Source organism: Tricharina praecox (assembly GCF_024521635.1).
Source record: "Tricharina praecox strain CBS 144465 chromosome Unknown BZA05scaffold_3, whole genome shotgun sequence".
NCBI classification, from domain to species: Eukaryota; Fungi; Ascomycota; class Pezizomycetes; order Pezizales; family Pyronemataceae; genus Tricharina; species Tricharina praecox.
Window position 1 is genome coordinate 50,897 of NW_026250405.1, and position 19,985 is coordinate 70,881.

General features: G+C 54.4%; 2 protein-coding genes across 2 annotated transcripts; one reads left to right on the top strand and one right to left on the bottom strand.

Annotated features, from left to right (window-relative positions):
• Positions 1 to 5,532: 5,532 nt before the first annotated feature.
• On the top strand, positions 5,533 to 7,800 carry BZA05DRAFT_158524. The gene is made up of 2 exons (XM_051479068.1): positions 5,533 to 6,179; positions 6,235 to 7,800. Exons 1-2 carry the CDS (start codon positions 5,755 to 5,757, stop codon positions 7,643 to 7,645), a joined length of 1,836 nt encoding a protein of 611 aa, XP_051342779.1. The 5' UTR covers positions 5,533 to 5,754; the 3' UTR covers positions 7,646 to 7,800.
• A 5,431-nt stretch (positions 7,801 to 13,231) lies between these two features.
• BZA05DRAFT_332002 (TEA/ATTS domain family-domain-containing protein) lies at positions 13,232 to 15,381 on the bottom strand (the record flags this gene model as incomplete). Its single annotated transcript, XM_051480617.1, has 3 exons — positions 13,232 to 14,781; positions 14,840 to 15,016; positions 15,087 to 15,381. 3 exons carry the CDS (start codon positions 15,379 to 15,381, stop codon positions 13,232 to 13,234), a joined length of 2,022 nt encoding a protein of 673 aa, XP_051342780.1.
• Positions 15,382 to 19,985: the final 4,604 nt, after the last annotated feature.

Genomic DNA, 19,985 nt, shown 5'->3' on the forward strand with positions numbered 1-19,985 from the left:
GTAGGAAAACGGCTTGCTGGTGATCACCGGGAAACACGCAATGCAGAAGCGGACACGAAAAGGTAAGTGATGGAGGTGGGATATAAAGGTCCCCGTGCTCTGCGGATCAATCTGGGCTGTTCTTCGGAAACCAAGATTCCACATAGACTGCATTGTTGGTTGCCTGATGCACATGGGGTGCTGAAGAAGACTCTTCCCGCGCGAGTGTTTCAATCCCTGACGGGCAGCAAAACCTATGTATTCCACGGACTCAGCTCACGATGCTGACTGGGATTGCAAAGGCGAACCGGATCCCTCCATTCGTCTCCGATCGATGAGACACCGAGAGCTGACTTGGCAGGGGCCAATCTCGCGTTTCGGAAGAGTCTGGAACTGCTTCGAGCGCATTGGATTCCCAACTTCTGGAACTGCTTCGAGCGCATTGGATTCCCAACTTCTGGATGCAGAGACGCACGAAACCCGGTGTTCTGCGTAGTTGGAAGAGTAGTTGGAAGAGTCGTTGGAAGAGAAATCTATGTGGGCTTGTCTCTGGCGACTGAACCCAGTGGGAATTCTCAGCCTGGAAAGCAACAAGGTCAGTACTCACGGTGATTTGTTCTGCATACATACGGCCAGCTCTACTAATGCGCTCACCAGTAAATCTGCCCCAATCTCCACAGCCAAAAGATGTCCCGGTTGACCTACTACGCCTCCAGATTCCACGCTCAGACTGGAACACGGTGGTCGCCAGCTGGCCGCCGTATGGGTTTGCTTCGGAAGCCGAACGAACGTCGCTACATACCGTAACGTTTCGCATGATGCGACGCGAACAATGCATTATCTGACGTGCAAAGGTGTAACAAACTGCACGGCGTCGCGTCGGTTGGAACTTACCGCGCTTAATCTACGGCATATGGGCATATGAACCGTCATGGAAGCGGAGTTCGCTACTTCATCGGGAAGGAAGGAGGTCGCGAAACCCTGCCCTAAGCCCAAACTCCGGCCGTCGGCGGTGATGCTTTGACAGAGTTCTGCCTATCCGGAGCAGAGCGTGAGTTCAGCCGGTACAACAAGCGCCAAACTGCGCCGAAAAGACGAAACCACCTGCCAGCACTTACCTGATGTACCAGTATGTATCGTATGCGACGGACGGCCTTTTCGTTTCAAACACTGGAAAGAGTACGCAATCGCAACTCAGGCCTCGACCATAACCTCGGCTTCGTTCACGATCATGGGCTTGAGAGCACATGGCCAATCATGAAAACCCATCCTGCTGGAGCGCGTTGGCCGTGCTCTGATCGACACCACGATATTTTGTCTCATCTGCAGCCGGAGGAAAAGCAAGTCACTGGCAATAAACAGTCACCTACAGAGCAGCGACAGCATAAAGTAGGCATACGCAGGCAGCATTCACGTGGCCGACACTACCATTTGGATGATGGTATGATTATTCACAACAATACCGACTGTTTGGTCATACCGCAAGTCAAGGACCTCAAGTACCGTATCCTGCGAGAGGCACATGCTGCCGCGGTTGGAGGCCACTTCGGAGTCACAAGGACCTACAAAGCTGTTGCAAGAAGGTTTTTCTGGCCACGAATGTATCAGGAAGTCAAACGCTACGTACAGGGCTGTGCGACCTGTGCATGCACAAAGTCAACAAATCAAAAGCCATATGGACTCTTGCAGCCCTTGGACGTTCCGGACGAGCGGTGGCGGAGAATCAATATTGACTTCATTACCAAGCTACCGACGACAAAGGATGGGAGCGATACAATTATCACTATTGTCGACGCTTTGACCAAGCGGGCACATTGGATCGCAGCCAAAGAAAAAGAATTAACTGCAGTCAAGTTTGCTGAGATATTCCGCGACTGCTATGTACGGTATCATGGGCTCCCGGATGCCATTGTGTCTGATCGTGATGTGCGATTCACATTCACATTCTGGCAGACTCTTATGAGTGAATTCGACACCAAGCTCCGTATGTCAACAGCATTTCACCCGCAGACTGATGGACAAGAAGAAAAGGCAAATTCGATTGTTGAGAGATATCTGAGTGCTTATGCGGGAGAACGCCAGAATGAATGGAATCAACTGCTGGCACTCGCAGAATTCGCATACAACGCAACCCGACAGAAGTCAATCGAAATGTCTCCATTTGAAGCTGATCTCTCCTATGTCCTTCGCATGCCACTCGATGCCCTTGCGAGCGTGGGAAAAGAACGCAGCCGGAGAGAAGATCTGAGAAGCAGGTCAAAGGTGGAATTTCCTGCGGATGGTCGAACATTTGCAGCGGAAATGGTGACCACGCTTACACTACTGCGACAGAATCTTCAGCACGCGCAGGAACAGCAAGTAGCGGAGGCCAACAAGCATCGGCAACCACATACTTTTCAGCAAGGGGACAAGGTTCTGCTTTCAACAAAGAACCTACCAATAACATACGCTACCGACACTGATAACCACCGCAAGGCCCTACACCAGAAGTACATCGGAGAGTTTGAACTGGGCCGGCAGCAGGGGGAGAACGCCTTCGAAGTACTGCTGCCAGCACACTGGAAGTTGGCACGTACACAGAATGCTGCCCTGCTTAAACCTTCCATGATTGATCACTCTTGGCCACAGGCACCGGCACCTGCATTACGTGTCACACGACGTGGGGTGGATACCCAAGCGGATTATGGAGTGGAAGCTATTCGCTCATGGCGCCGGAACCCTGACCAGGGAGGTCGAATTGAGTACGAGGTCAAATTTGAGGATGATGATGAGTTGTCATGGGAGCCAGGGGAGATGTTCGATGGCGGAGGAAAGGAGATACTGGAAGAGTTTCAAGCGGCTGATGAGAAGTTGAAGCGTCAGTTGGCAGTGGAGACGGCGAAGCAGAAGCCGGGGAGGCCTCAGAAGCGACGGAAGAGGCAAGCGTGGGTGATGGAGGTAGAAGACGGGGCGGATATCACGGTTTTCGAACCGGAGGATTGGGAAGACTGAGATACGGTGTTTCTTTTTTGTCAACCGGGAGGTGATGTAGGGTTGTAGATAGGGTAGGGTTGTGGATAGGCCCGAGTGACGACGGATGTACGGAAGTAGATAGACTTCGGGTCCTCGACCCTCTCTTCCCAATCAACCAACCTTTCCCCACCTACAGTTGGTGTTCGCCGTAGTCTACAAAGGCTCATAGATGCGAAATAAAATTGATGACCCCCCCATGGGTATGTCTCCTTCATTTACTAGAGAATGTTGGGAATAACGAATCCATGGTGGCACCTGCTATCACCCAAGCTGCTACATACTTACATTCCAGGACGTCATACCTATTACCCTCATGCACCACGGGACCGTTTCCAGACCACTTCCTCTTTGGCTATTTTAGCACCACCGGCCCGCAAATCGATCTCGACACCTACTTCCCTAGATGATGAGGCTTCGATCTCCAGATCTCTACTGGATTTGGCCGATGTAAGTGCGCAAGGAATACCTCAGATTTATTTTTAGGTAACGCCTTGTTGCCGTATGTACCTCGTGGACCGTGGACCGTGGACTGTGTGTATTCTGGACGTGCTCCACATTCCACCGGCGTCGTAGGTCTACGAACGATCGGTCATCATCAGATCTAGAGTGTACTTTATGGATTGTAATAGGGGATGGACTTACGGGATATGTTGAGGGATACCGTATTACTTTAAGGAATATCACACATGCTGGATTTCTTCAGCCCATGTTGTTGGGGCCACATGATTTATAGAAAGTAGAGTACCAACCGGTATGATGGGCAACCCCAAATTCAATAGGTGGACTTTCTCCGGCCGTATTGGCACTAGCTTGTGAGGCGGTGGCGTCCTCCGTTGGGAGCGAGAGACCGCTTTTGCAAGGGCTCTTTGCCAATGCCTCTCGGGGCCGATAGGCGCTCGGGTGATGATGGGAGCACACAGAGGAGAGTGCGGAGATGAGGAGTTGGCCGCCTATTCGATAGATGATCAAGAAAGAAGAAGAAGAAGAAGAAGAAAAGAAGAAGCCCCGCCATGCGTACCAACGTTGATGCGCACCACTAACCACATTCGTTTTCTCTCGCCGACAGGAGTCCTCCTTCACTTCGTCCTCTCGCCGACAGCTCCTCCATCGTTTGCTAAACCGCCACGGTGTTGGGCCTCGGCCGTGTGCACGCCCAATCGCGATAGGAACAAAATCCATGGGAACTTAAGTAGAGATCATGATTCAGCGCTGTCTTCGTTCGTTTCGATCTAATATTGCCATGATCTTGATAGGTCGTATGCAATCAATGATTAAACAAAAAAAACAAAGTCCTTCTCGACCTCCGTTTCTCCCCCCTATCCGTTGTTTTCTCCGTTTTTTTGCTTGTTTGTCCCATCCCTCAATGCTGGACCAAAAGGTGTTGCCGCGCCGTACCACTATCTTGGCCATCCGGCCGCATCGATGTCTCGGAGATGGCTGTGCGGCCGAGCCCCAACCTGTTTGCCGCGCCTCCAGGGCTGTCCACCAGTCACATGTGCGATATGGGGGCTTCAAGTCCGGGGTAGCACACGAAAATTCGTCAGGATCCAATCCGGAGATTCGGTTGATCTGGGTAACCATCTCCGTGGGGTGAGTCTCGAGAATCGAATGTTCAGCTCGGACACAGCACGGAATCACTGACTTCTGCAGCTCTGTCGTCCGATGCCAGAATTGACGGTGTAGATAGTTATCTGTCACGCCGGCTTCGATCTCGAAAGCAATTGCTTACCCGCGCTCACTGCGCCGCGCCGCGCCGCGCCGCTCCGTCGGGAGGTTTCATCCGATCTGGATCTGCAGAGAATCGACGCTGACAGCTCGCTAAGCTGCGGAAGGGCAGCTTGCTGTGCCTCAACCAGGGTCAGCCCCTAACTATTCACTAGTAGGCCTTGCGGACTCGGTGCAGACTCTCACGTGCGTGTCGGTCCGGCTACACCTCGGTTCGAAAACGCGCCTTTGCCGAGCAGAATTCTTTCGGAGGCAAGGTATTGATGTGCACAGTTTGATTTGCTTTTTGTCGCTGCCCAACGCGAGTCTTGGCCACTTGTGGATCTCGCCCAAGGTCTTGGGAGCTGCATCGTGAATCGATGTTTAATATGGCGACATTTTGAATAACTATCAGCGCACGTTCCCCGTAAAAAAAAGCCTTGGGAGAGCCAGGAGACAGCCTGCCAAGTACTCTACCCGACGAGTCATATTGTGAAGACAGAGTGCTATGCCGAAGTGGGGGCGGAACATTGGTCGACGAGATGGAGGGCGGTCCAAACGACGAGGGGGAGGGGGGGAGGGCGGGAGCAGTGTCCTTGCAGATGACTGGGCATCCCGAGAAACCTTCTTTCAGTGCTCGGTATCAGTAACTTCCGGGTATCGTAGGCTACCGGAGCATGTAACTTTTGGCTCATGGAATGAATTTAGCCATTCGACGGGCGTGTATTACGTTTTCGGACCATACCGAAATACGTCATGGGTTGGGACAGGCACACGACCCTGATCAGTAATGATGTCCGAAACTCCGAACTCCCAGAGAAAATCAGATGTCGACTACTACTACAGTCCCTACATAAACCTCGCCCCCCCTCAAGCATCGACATTATTCGGCCCGTCTTTGTCGATTTCCTTCCATACGCCCCCCGACACCTACTCCGCTCACTGTACTGTTGCATCCGTTGCTCCATTCCCGCGTGCAGACACAGAGACTCTCCCACCGTGCCTCGACCGTTTTTCCGCCCTCCGCAAGCGATTCGTGGTTCTAGAACGACAGCTTCGATGGCGTCGCTACTGTCTCGCTTCAGTGTCGTTCCCCAATTCCCAGCTTATAAGGGCCCATACACGGTAGCCTCGTTCGAACTTGAAATCCCAGTGTCGTCGTTGCCCGCATCCCAGAGACCTCCGAACTACGCCGAGTCGATATCGACGGTGCAGTTCCGCGTATTTTATCCGACGGCGCAGAAGTTCAAGCCCCAGGCGCCCGAAAGTGCCCCGGCTGCCCGGGAAGCGGAAAAGCCGAAGGATGTAACGAATGGGGATAAAGCAAAAGCAGGATGGTCGCACGGGTGGTTTCACCGACATTGCCACCATGAACCCCAACCCTCGAAATCCGTATATTGGCTGCCCGAACCCCATCAGCGGGAATATCTCAGTGGCTATGCGCGGTTCATGGGTGCCGGCTCCGGGCTTGCCGAGCTGATATCGTAAGGCCCGGAAATCTTGTCTCCTGCCGAGGATATTCCGTTAACCTCCCGTCAGATATATTCCGCGGATTCTCCACCATATCGCTCTCCCCGCCATCTCTTTGGCTCCATTGATGCCGTCGAGTGCGGAATTTAGATTTCCGACCATGATATTTTCTCACGGTCTGGGCGGAACCCGATTGGCATACTCACACCTCTGTGGTTCTCTGGCGTCTCACGGCATGGTCGTGATCGCGCCAGAGCATCGCGACGGTAGTGCGCCAGTGACTTTCGTCAAGTCGGGATTGCAACCCAGCAGTGAAACCGAGTTGACGGGCACGCAGCCGAATACCGGGGAACCCGGGGTCAGCTCTGCTTCCGCGGCTAGTTCCGCCTCTCCATCTCGGGCCCAGGTCGACTTCGTCAACTATCCCCATAAGATCTCGGAGGAAACCGCAAATGGACGGAATAGGCAGCTCGAGATCCGCCTCTGGGAGCTCTCCATCGTCTATGCTGCGATCGCACAACTCGATCTCGGAAAGATACCGTGTGGAACGGCCATGTTCGATGCGGATAATGTAACCCGCGACTCTACCCTCGCCGCGTTCAAGGATAAGCTAGATATCCGAAAGCCAGGCCGGCTGGTGTGGGCTGGCCACTCTTTCGGGTCATCGACGATGATCCAGATGATGAAGTCCGTCTACTACAGCAACAAGATCGACTTCGAAGACAAACCCCTCTTTGTACCCGACGCTTCAGTTCCCCACAACGAACCCAGCGCCTTACCGCTCAGCGAGCAGATCACGGGCTCATCGCCGCTCATGCTGCTAGACATCTGGTGTCTCCCTCTCCTCAGCAAACGCACGAGATCCCTGTGGAAGCAGCCGCTGCCGCAGATCGGCTCCGGCAACCCTGGCAAGGTTCTCGTAGTGATGTCGGAGGAGTTCTTCATCTGGCGCGAGAATCTGCGCGGCGTACGCCGCATCCTCTCACTCGATCCTGGACGCCGCCGCGAAGGCAAGGAACACGAAGTGTTCGAACAGTTCTCGTCGCGGGTAGCCACCGAAAACGCAAAGCACGGAGAGACGGGATTCTATCCGGACAACGACCCTGCCACTCCCGCTGCCACCGAAACGTTGACTGTTGCTCCCACCAGCTCGAAGGAAAAGAGCGTGCGACTGTGCTACGTCAAGGAATCGGCGCACCTGAGTCAGAGCGACTTCGGAATACTGTTTCCAAGAGCAATCAAGAAGGCGGTTGAGCCGGCCGCCATCCTGGATCTCAATGTCCGCGCGGCGTGTCAGTGGCTGCGCGAGAACGGGTTCGAGGGACAGATTGCGGGGTACACCGCTGCTGATGCTGCGGATGTGGATGGGACCGCGGAGAAGCTCGAGGAGATGCAGAGCAGTGCTCAAGGTGCTGGAGACCGGGAGATTGTTGGTGGCGATTTTGGTCGCTGGGCTGCTATTCCCCTCGAGGATGATTGATGCGTAAGTATGTACGTGTGTGGGGCGTGTAGATTATGGTATGTATCGATGGGATCAGACATTGCATTGCGGCGGAGTTTGTTGGGGCATATATTGGAAGTTTGTTTTCAGGTTTTGGATGTGTTAATACTTGAGATTTCTTTTTGGTGGTTTGGTTTGGATTGTTGATATTGTGTATTACATTACATTGGTCCTTGTAGTTTACACCTGTTTTTTGGTTTGTTGGTATTGTATTTGTATTTTACACTACATTTCTCCTCGTGGTTTACATACACCTGTTGGATAAGTTGATAGATGGGCGCATTTCCTTCTATGGGCGTGGAGTTTTGTACAGCCCGAGCCTAAACGATGTAATAAATGGTTGTGAATGGGAAGGTGAGAGCTTAATAGGCTCGCCGTTTGGCTTGCCTCCGTGATGCCTGGGGGGGTCATTGGTCGTGCCCGGGTCCCGGTCCAGTCTTAGAACAGTCCGAAGTCGTACGTCGTGGAGTTCTGTGGAATATCATGATTCATCAATCAAAACTCGGGATTCTCGTGCGAGATTGTTTGTTTCCCATAATGCATACGAGCTATCTAGGTCATGGCGAATTCTCGTGCGAGATGCATGTTGGAGAGAGAGAGATCATCACACATCAATCATCAATCTATTTCGCATACAGCCTTTCCAGACTACCGATATGGCGAACGCACTGCCCACAGACACAGAGCCCAGGTGGGCACTCTTGTTCGGCTTCGCTCCCCTCCTCCTCCTCCTCCTCCTCTGTAGCGGGGCAATGGAGGAGCTGCCGGGGATGGAGAAGCCGTTGGAAAGAGGAGGAAGTGAGGGAGGACTCCTGTCGGCGGGAGCAACCGAATGTGGTTAGTAGCGGTGGGCATCAATGTTGGTGGGAGTCAACGTTGGTGGCCATGGCGGGGTTGAGCGGGGTCTTCTTCCTCTTCCTCTTCCTCTTCTCCCATGATCACCATCTACAGAATAGACGGCCAACCACCGTCTCCTCTTTATCCTTGTGTCTTCTTCTTCTCTCGACCCGCCGTTTTCCGGCCTGAAGAGGCATTGGCAAAGAGCCCTCGCAAAACCTCCTCCTTAACCACGTCATTCGCGGGGACAATTCCGCCCAGTCTGTTGTCCTTACGTATTCCAGTGCGAAAAGATCCACCATGCTACATCTCCGCTAGCATATTCTCGCCTTATTTCCTTCCCTCACTCGTGCCCCACAAGTGCTGATTGGTGTGCTTTACAATTACACCGCTGACCTGGCGCAGTGCTTGCAGAGGTGCTCCCAAGTTCAGCTTTGTTCGAGAACGGTTGCACTGCACTGCTACCACCGGTCGTCGTCCCGTTGCTTAATGCACTTGAGGTGGGCACCGCCGGATTTCAGCTGGTAGCACCGGGACGCAATGTGTGCGTGGGGCCTTCGCTGGGGGACGGGGGACTTCTTCTTCGGCGGGCGCTTTGGTGACGTACCAGTGGGCTTGGACCCTGGAAGCGGCCTCTTTCCGCTTATCGTCTGCACGTTTGGCGCGATAAAACCTTTTTTTCTTCTCTTTTATTTTCTCGCGTGATGAGTGATGGTGTATGATGTTAACTGTGGCTCCAGGCATATCATGGCTACGTCTACAACGCAATCAACCATGGGTGTTTGGGTCCTCTCCGACGAATATTTTATACCCATACGAGTTCGCGAAGCGTAAAAAAGCATCGGTTTACTGGGATACGTTTATTGCTGAACAGATCCCAGCCCCCCACCCACCTTGCGACACAGCCACACGGTCCACTGTGCCGACACGCCAGCAAGACGTATGGCTAGCGGTGTCGAGCGTTCTGATTGATCGACGGAAACGAGCTAGAATGGACGACACACTATGAAGACCACCGGTACCCTCTTTGGACTGAGGATCGATCCAGATCTTAATCGTCTGCCCGTTGCGATTCTAGCCGGGGGGGCGGAGTCGTTTGTACCTACTTCCTCGACGACTTTGCCCTTCATATTTGCAGCTCGTCCGAAGTACGGTACCCAATCGACCCACTTTGCGCACTCGGAAAACATCGTGGATAACATGCAGCCAAAAATGAATGAGCACTGTCAGTGACCGGTCTCGATCCAAAGCACGATCTAGCACTCGTGCCATAATTCCTTCGCCGCTCCGCGCACTATTATTGTTCCAGGACACTGCGAGTCTGCGACCAACCAAGTGCCAACACGGCCCCTGCGTATCCACTCATTCAAAGAACCATTTACGGTTGCCGGAGCGGCTGGGGGGTGGGTGCCTGGTGGCCGGGGAGAGTCGAGAAGCACAAGACGCCTTGTGACATTTCTGCAGCCAGGCGATCCGGGGTGCCAGCGGGATTTGGAATGCCGGGCGAGCGTGTGCAGGTTGGCCACGATACTCTATCGATGAACATCGAGCACGTGAAATGTTCACGGGCATGGCAGGGGGGTCGGAGTCACGGTCGAACAGTGATGGCACTCCCACGATCTTGCGGGGAAGTATGTCCGAGTTGAACGAGTGGGTGAGTGGTTTCTTCGACTTTGTGGCGGACAGTGCTGATTTTTTTGTGTCTTAGATGTAACTCGTCACGAAAAAGTCGTCCCAACATCGTGTTTTCGCCGTTCGAGATTGGCCCGTCCGAAGTCCCCTGCGCCAGGTAGACAGCGATTGCAGCGGGGGACTGGACCAGGATCGATTCGCATATGATACAGTACTCGGGTATGACCCCCTCACTCGAAAGACGAGAGCTGATTGGAGCCTGGAATTCCCCGTTCAGCCCTCGGTCGGGCATTTATGTAGGAGCGCTCGCAGAAGAAGGCTGCACCTGCACTTGTGGAACCCGGGTGAGGGTAATGAATGGGAGTGGAAGGAATGGGACAGCACGCACGCTAACGGTAGGCAGACCAGTGATTGTTCGGTCGACGAGCTGCGCGGAGTACTTACTTATGGAATCACGATCTTCCACGCCCGCGCACCTATCCCCCCGTTATCAATACAGCATGCAAGTGAGAGGCTGAATAGTGCACACCGGGAAGGCCAGCAGTAACTCTGCCGTACATACTTCAGACTCACTCGGTCACCGCCAGGCACGCAGGCAGCAGACTGCGGTGTCGCGTGCGCACCCTCATCGAGCTCATCCAACCATCCTGATTCCTTTCTTCCAACAACGACAACAACTCACCTAGTGCATTGGCAAGACGTCTCAACCCGGCGGATGATCCTCGCATCTTATTGTCAGGGCTGTTCGCTGATGCGTCATAGGTAGCAATCACAACCGTCACATGCTAGGTTAGGTTGGGTTTCGACGATATGAGCAATAACGAACTTGAGGATTTCAATTTTAATGCACTGTTGATCTCCCAGCCTTAGCTGTAGTACATCAGATGAACGGTCTGTGATTTCCTGGAATCGAGATTCGAGACAGCCGAAGCTGAGGATACTGATGCCTGGGCTGGGAAACCTGGGTAGGCTAGTCTTTGTAGGTAGGTACATACGGTATCAGCTGAAGTCCAGGGAGTCCAGGGGGGATATGACTGATTGCCCGCAATCATGCCTAGAGCACCCCTTTAACCCAGAAACCAACGATGTATACTACGAGCACAATCTCCGCGGCCCATGGTCAGTCCACGCGCTTATCCGCACCGAAAGTTCCAGAAGGGGCGGCAAAGCCGAGTGACATGTAATGATTTCGCAGGGCGCCAATCACAACCGCGCCGCGTACCAGGTAGAGTAGAGACCGTACCCCAGCGGAGTATCGACAATATTGCGTACATCGGCTACGCCACAAAACGGTTCCGCTCCGCCTCGCCTCACGTCGTGCCACTTCATGCGCAGCAACTTCAATCCATTGGTCCAGCGTCCCCCTCCTTGATTCCCCTCCCCACCCCCCCGCACCTGCACCGATTTTGAGGCTGTAGAATAATTTTCGTTCTCGAAGGAACTGAACTGTGCTGCGATCGACGGCCACCTACCAAGTTATGTACTAGCCCCCCCGCCCCCCCGGTCCCGCAAGACGCACTGGACGGTGAACGCCGTCCGCCCGTCACTTCCCGCGTCTTTGACGTGCACGGAAGGAAGTCATGGAAGCAGCTCCGCAGCCTCCGCTGCTGCTCCCTGATCGCCGTGGACGATTCAAACCCCTCCACCCCTCCCCCCTCGAGGTACATACATCATACACAGCCCCCCACCGGCCCTCCTAAAAAAAGGATTGCGCACTCGCAAACGTATGTACGGGTTACGACGCATGCAACTCCGCCAACTCGACCAAGTCTTGGCCTGGATGCTGGAAGCTGGTACCGTGGAAGACCGACCTATAGTTGTGAATACCGATCGTGCTTGCCTCCTTCCCATGTATGATGTATGCACGGAGAGTAGTACCTACGAAAGCTAAAGCTAGTAGTATGCAGGTCCTCACCCAACGCCCTACCGTCCGTTCGGACGGACGCCGGGGCAACTGTTGAATGTTGAAACCCTCCCTCCCTCCTAAAAAGAAACAAAAATAATTCTCCATTCGACGCCTACTTACTTCGGTATTGCGAATCGCAGTGAAGTGTGGACAAGTGAGATGTGACCGCCCCAGCGGATACGTGTAGAGTTCAGAGATGCCATACTTACCTACATATTCAGTGGCATAGACTGGGCATACCTACGGCAAACCTATGGGGCAGACTATCGTGAAGAATATATCCACCCCTCCACCGCGAGGCTCGCCAATCAAGTACCGCCCCTCCACCCATCGACCTCAACTCCCCCTGCATCAGTCTGCATCAGTACCGTATGCAGCATGCAGCACCCTGGAGCTGTGGTGTGTATGTAAGTCGAGGCGTCCTATCCCAACCCAACGTAACCCATCCCAACCCATCCCATGGCCAAGGCCAACCCGGAGGTTATTTATGCACATTCACATGCTGCACGGAGGTATAAAACCGCCCCTGCACAGTAACGGGACAGGTTGTGGTGACGACACCTCGTACTGAATAGGATAGAATGGCCCGAGTGGAGTGGACTGGAGTGGAGTGCAGTGGATAGGATCGCTGGGCTTAAACGTGAAACGCGGCGGGGGGCGGGGCGGGGCGGGGCGGGGCGGGCGGTGCTGGAGCAGCAGTCGGAGCTTCAGGCAGCAGCTTCAAGCAGCAGCAGCGGCATAAGAGGAGGACGTCCGGTACTGGTATACAAGTCCCGTGAATCGATGACGAAGGGCTGAGGTTTCAGCACAGAATCACGGGCATGCACACCCACGCACACAGTAAGACACCAGTGACCACGACACAACGACGACACAACGACACCACAGGTCCATAGGCAAAAAATCTAGATGAAGAACCGAAGATACCTGAAAATCGTATAGGTAGGAAGTAGGTAGAGTAGGTAGAGTAGGTATCATGAGTAGGGCGGACCAGCAAGGCCCAGTAAAACAAAAAAAAAAAACACAGAACACACAACCAAACCACGAACGCCAGACCTGAGACAGCAATCGCCTACCAAAAACAAAAACAAAAGCCCACCACGCCCACCACGCTCACCATGCCCGCCTGCCCTCCCGTACATAGAGAATGAAAAAAATGAAAAACACAAATCGAAAATCGGAAATCCAAATCAATAAGGAGTCAATACACCACCACCGTTTTCCACCAAGTCCTGCCCCCCCCGTCCATCCGATGTTGGGCTCAAGTGATGCGACCAAATGCCGCCACCACCAGCAGCTCCTCCTCCTCCACCAGCACTGAAACCACCAACTCCACTGCCACCACCACTGCCACCCCCATTACGACTCCTGCTCCTGCCCCCGTCCACTCCATTGCCGTGTAAATAATGCTCGATGGGGCCGCCACGGCTGACGGGCAAATCGACCGCGTACGGCGAATACGGGCTATCCGTATGCGAAGCCAGGTAATTCATCGCGAGCTGGCCGGACATGGTAGGAGCGCCGGGATGCATGACCAATCCCGCTGGCGGCCGGCCGCCGCGCGTAGTATAGGCTCGGGGGTCCTCGAAGGAGCAGTATGGCATAAGCTCTGCCTGGCTAGGGCTCAGCTCCTCGTACGGGCTAATCTGATACAGCGAGTGGTTCTGCTGCTGACTGGCCCAGCCGTCGTTGGCTCCCGTCGTGTCAATCCTCAGGTGGCCGTCATCGTACACCTCCCTCGGGACGCCGCCAGCTGAGCTCGAGCCAGCCGGCACCCCCATTGCTCCCCCACTAGAGTCGCCAGCCTGCCGGATAATCTCTCTCCAAACTGCACTTGCAGGCGTGCGGGTGTCTGCCTTGGTGAACTCCCACATCAACACTGCGGACCGTTCCTTGCCACCCACTCCCAAGCCCTGTACCGGGTACGAGAATAGTTCCTGCACCACCGTGATTCCCTTGATCGCACTCCGGAACTCACGGTCTCGGTGGCGGCCTTCGTCCTTGCCCTCGTTCGTCTCGGATCTAGACAACCCGTTGTAGAAGGCGCTCCAGAAGTCTGGCGCGAAAGGCACCTTGAGCTTGCGGCCACCTTCCATCGGGTTCTCCGTCATCGCTAGGCAGCTATGGGATAGCACCCAGACCGGTTCGAGCTTGCCAGGTGCGTAGATGCGGGTTACGCAATCCCACTGGTGTCCCTCGAAGTCGCCGTCTGGAAGTGAGACCTCAACATGCGTGCACAGCAGGCCATTCGTTGGTGCCTTGGTGGTCAGTGGGAGGATTCCAGCTTTGATGTGGAGGATGGTGCAGGCGGATCCTCGCTCGCTTGCTCTGTCGTCCGTGATGGAAGCAACTAGAGGAAACCGTGCTTGCCAGTCAGGCAACGACGAAAGTGAGATGGAAGACGCCGGTGACGAGTTTTCTGGTGAAAGGCTAGTGTATGTATGGAAAGTCCCATCAATCGCACCGTTGGGGTTAGATTTGGTTCCAACCATGATCAGGAATGTTGAGAGGCCGAATTTTCGTGGGGAAAAGCCGAAATGGCTTCCGGAAACTGATGGCGGTGGCGACGCAAAGGCGGAGATGTTACCGCTGTTATTGAAGTAGCCCATGGAGCTATGCGAACGACCCGGTGGGATCGCCTGTGATCTGAGCGATGGAGTGGGCTCGCTGTACGCCGAGGGCGAAGCAGCTTGGGAACTCCATGACATCCTGCCCTCTTCCGGCGTCTTGCTCTTCATGGCTATGATGGATGTCAATAACCATGGCATACCAAACAATGAGAGATGGAAGCAACCGACCCTCGGGATTACTCTTGAGCAGGTTCTTGAGCACCTGGATATGGCTGGACACCTGTTTTCTGGAGCGTTTCTTCCCCGTGAGTTTGAAGATGTAATCGGCAATTAGCTCGTTCCTTCCACTGAGCTTGCCATCCACATTCATCTTCGTTCTTCCAAGATTTGGAATAATCCGGTCAGCTGTTCCAAGGAGCGATGCCACATGTTAGCGGCAACATCCAAATACCAGCAAGATTCGAAAAGAACTCACCCTCCATAAACGCAGCCTCGAGCTCATCGTCCCATACGCTCTCTCCCATAGAAGCATCACGCCGCTGTCGGGCACGGTACTGATGGTACGGCACCAAGTCCGCAACGGAGGCCAGGGAAGTGGAGCGTCGATCACTTCTACCTCGCTTCTGGACCGCACTGCTGCTTCTTGGTCCCAATGGAGGCGGCGGCTGCACAGATCGGTCCCTCCCGTGGTAGGTTGATGATCTAAACCCATGCTTCGTTGTCCCCTGACCGGACGAGCAGTACAGATCGTCGTTTTCGTTGTTAACCATCTCTGGGGACCGAGGTGTCATCGGGCTAGTATCTTGGGGATTTTCACGAAGAGAGGAGGTACTTTGGCGAGGAATGTGAGGCACTGGGGTGTTATTTTTGGTGTTGTTGGTGTTGTTATTGTTATTGCTGTTGGGGTAGTGATACCGCTGATGCGAAGGTACTGAAATTGGGTGGGGTAGGAAAGCTTTGAACGGTGGTGACGGTGAGAAGCTGCTTCCTCCGGCGGACAGGTCCAGGTAGTTAGGGCTCTCGGGATACCCAGACGGAGACAAGTTGGCATTCGATGCGAACAGGGTAGACGACGACGAATGGGTCGGTATTTCAGGAGTGGCAGTCTTCATCTGACGGTGCGCCGTGAGACAAATGTACGGAAGATCCTTTGCTGTATAGTTTGCGCGGGGCCAGTCGGAAAATTGTGGTGAGACCTAAAAATAAGGATGGGATGATAAGGTCACTGTTACTGGACGAACTGGTAGCGTATGTAGGTGTGATAGGGCTAAGGAAAGCGGGCCAGGAAATCGTCTAGAGTTGTACAGTTCTTAAAGGCAAAGAGAATAGAGGAGTCGATGTAGTCCGCCACTGGCAGCCGTTGGGGGCAGGGAACGAGTACTTTTTCTCTCTTTCGATATGTCACTTTTTGGTGTGGATGAGCCGGGGGCGGGAAGCAGTGCGCGGTGCGTGGTAGGGGGGAGGGGGGGTTTGATGCCGGATGCGTTGTCCCCAATAGCAGACGGAGTGGAATTTCCTGGGGGGAGGGGGCTATGGGGGAGGGGGTGTCTGTATGCCGATTTCGATTAGATAACGGGTTGTGTCCGCAGAGCAGACAGCGGCCGATGCGGCGTGGTAGGGCGACGAGGCTGATTCCAGTCGAGCTATGGGGAATCCAATTGAAACCGGGAACCCGAACGGTCTAGAAGATGTGGCGGAGTTGTTTGACCGGCCACGGAGCGCGGGATATCGGTATTATCGAGCAAAAATCAAAAGACAGAAAAAGAGAGAAATAGGGAAATAGAGAGAAGAGAGAGGACGGGGGACAAAATGAAGGCAGGCACGGTCTGTAAGGAAGGAATAAATTGGTGCCGGGCGTTGGAGGCAGGACGGGAGGCGAGACAGCAGTGGATGGAACAGAAAGAGCGGACAGACGAGGGTGATATATCACGAAGCTCACGTTCCAGATTGGTCGAGAGGGCAGGCAGGCGTGCGGTTCCAAACAGAGGGGAGACGATGCGGGGAGACTCCAAAATGACACACACATACCACAGAGCAAAGCGATATACTACTCCCAAAGCACCGCTCGCCGGTCGAGCAATGATGCAAAAAGGGAATGTACCTAGGAGGTCTTGGAGGAGACCCTTTCCCTTGCTACTTTATGCACATTGACGTTTACACAACGGCCAGCTCGCTCCACTACGTGTTTCCTGCTCCCCTCCACTCTGAACGGTGGAGGATGCCGGATCGTGCATGTTAAATCGCTGACGATATTTCCTGCCGCAGTCCGAGAAGCATCGTCGGTCTGCACGCACCTGTGGACATCGCCTACGCCGAGCGTCGGTCCGGGCCGCCGACGGGAGCGTTCTGGCGCCTGTACTCTGCATGCAGCAGACAAGTCACAACTAGTGGACGGAGATTGCGAGGGGTTAGGAGCAGACATGCGCCTAACTTCGTGCTGGCCCCACGGTGAGAAAGCGTGCAGACGCCAGCAGCGCGCAGGAAGAAGAAGAGGAGTCTGCCTTTGTGGTCGCAGGTCGAAATCGATTCCATGGGGGGAGAGGGGGGGATTCATGCGGCGGCAGCGGTTTATCTGACGAGCGCGGTGGCCAGCCAATCAAGCGCCTAGGGTGGTAGTACAGAGATGCCCTGCTGAGTTGCCACAGCGAGGCTCGCGATTATTCACAATTTACCCGCGACATGGACGGCTGCGGAAATCCCCCGGTAGCGGATTGGCGCCGCGCAGGTACCGGCCTGAGCATGGGTACCTAAGTAAGTGCTACCCAGTAGGTGGGGAGCATCCAGGTAACTACCAAGCCCCACCTGCCGGGGGTGTTTTGTTTCCGGAGCTGGGACTCGGGAGAAGGGTTTGGAGCTTGATGCTTGGTGCTTGGTGGCGCGTTAAGCGTAACGCCACATCACACACAGCCATGGCTGGAGAGGAGAGACTCCTTGGGGTGTGGGTGGAGGGTGGGGGGTGGACACTCGAGGGTGGAGTTGGAATGGGGCTAGGCTAGGTTTCCACGGAGCGCCTATCTGCGGAGAACAAAGCAAAGACGGGCTTTGTAATGGCTCTCAGACTTCCTCCACCTCCTCCTCCTCGCTCGCCTGTGACAAGCCCCAAACCCTGGTTCCCTTTCACGCCACCCGAACATTCAAGCAGACTAGAGTACACACCACTGCCATCGCCACCACCACCATTATCACCAGTGACCACCACTACCACTGCTACTGCCATTGACCAGCTGCCCCTCCCTGCTGCCCCTCCCTGCTGGTTTTCATAGAGCACGCATCGGCTGTGTGCGGGCACTAAGGTACATCGGTTCACCTGATACGTTGGCGTCGAAAGCCGTGCGTCTGCGCCTTCCTCTCGTTCATGCGCATTGATAGAGTCGCGCGTCTACATACAGGCATCAGCCACCCTCGCGCCATCTGCGACGAATCCGAGTCTGATAACCCGATAAACCCCACACTTACCCCCGCCCCTTAGCCGACCGTCTTACTACCTACATGCTCCTGTCGTTGATCCGAGCGGCCGCAACTGCGGGTAGGAACGCATTGTCACTGCCCGCTAGGTATCGATGATGCCACACCGCAGTCACTGCAAACCCCGAAATTCCTCGAATGTCCGGCGCCTGCGGCTCTTTGAGGTTAAATAGGTGCAAAGCCTCAGCGAAGGCAGATGCGAACGCAAACTCCCAGGGATCGCAGTGTTCAGATCCACTACATACAATCCCCGAAATTGCATGTCCAGTCGAGAATTCCGCCGATACTTGCCCGGGATCCTTCGATTTCAGCGGACCTTCCACGATGGAAAAGCAAAGAAAAAAACGTGTGTGTGCGAAGTGCAGATACGCATGGCGATAATATCCCGCGCACATGGTGGCGGTATCAGGATTCTGAAAGACAATCTCCTTCTTCTTCAATTTCATGGCATCATCTCGTCGTGCCTTACGAACTGACCGACCTTCGTCTGGATCCAACCCCGCCTACACGACGTCGCATGATTGCCCCCAGAGCAGTTGCTACAGCTCGAGTCGTCTCCTTGCTTCGATAAACTGTCGCATCCATCATGCCCCCGACACGATGCGGCCAGGGCCATCCTCCGACTCGGGTGCACAACGGAATGGATCAAAGTGCGTGGGGATATATCGTGGTTCGCGAGAGTTGTTTGTCTTGACTTAACAGGCGGTCCTTGTCGAATGATGAGACTAATGCAACGGATTGCCCTTCCTTTCCCGGAACCAATATTAAACACGACAGTATCGAGATATGGCCTCCGATTCGAGTAGGCTTTCGCCCTTCAACCTCGTCCCAGTCAATCACAAGAACCCAAGCCAACTACGCGGGCTGTCATCGAAGCTCCCTCTCCCCAAGCCTTGGAGTCGGCCTGGTTACCGCAATGTACATCGAGATTCGACGTACCAGTGTCCATTTGAGGCCAAGAAAGATAACCGTTACCTAGATCTGTTTATCGTGACGCCAGTAACGCCTCCCGGCACCTACCATATAGCCAATTACACAGTGTTTGTTTAAGTGAGAGGTACATGTGAAGTGCGGTACATCCGATGCCATCTCTAGATGAAACTCGCCTGCCAGTCGACGTCGGGTCACACGGAGGAGTCGATGCCTCCGGTCATCACCAGCACTCTCCCGTCCGATGCTGCACGGAAGAAGCCCGCGATGCGGAATCCTCCGATGGCTTCGTTTGAAAACGGCATAAGAGGCTTTCTGCACATCATTCGGATAGCCCCAGCAGCCGGAGAATGGAACATCGTTGGAATGCTTCCAACACGATTCCGCACAGACAAAGAATCCAGCGATGCTCCAGAAAAAAACCACAGAGATGAAGTGCACCAGCTCCCCTACCCGACCAGCGTAGGATCCAGGAGAGAGCAAGCTTGAAACACAGCACTTTCAGCAAGCAAGCAAGGGCTGACTGTTGGAGATTATTTTTGATCCAGAATGCCGCACTTTGGAATCCGTTTCCTGCTCGCCAGCGATCTCCTGCCCTGCTATACTCTGATTGGCAGCGAATTGCACCGCCGATAGTTGTTCGTTTCCCTCGAGCTCATGGCGAGCGAGGACTGGTTTCCGGCTGCCATGTTTTCCAACCACTTGACCACAATCGTCGTCGATCCAGTGGTTTCAAGAGTCCCGAAACGGAAAGCAGCATTTGACCTGGGGGGCTAGAACCTTCCGTCCGAACTTCTGTAGGATCCGTGTGTGAGTGTGCGAGTATTCACGGGCAGCCACGGCGGCGCCTAGGGTTGGCGCAGAATACGCAGGTACCCGTCTCTAGCTCGCGCACTGCTGATGGTGGGATGATGGTGGATCACATCATCACAAACCACCGATGGGGCATTGGGGCCACCCACCCACTCCGACCACCAGC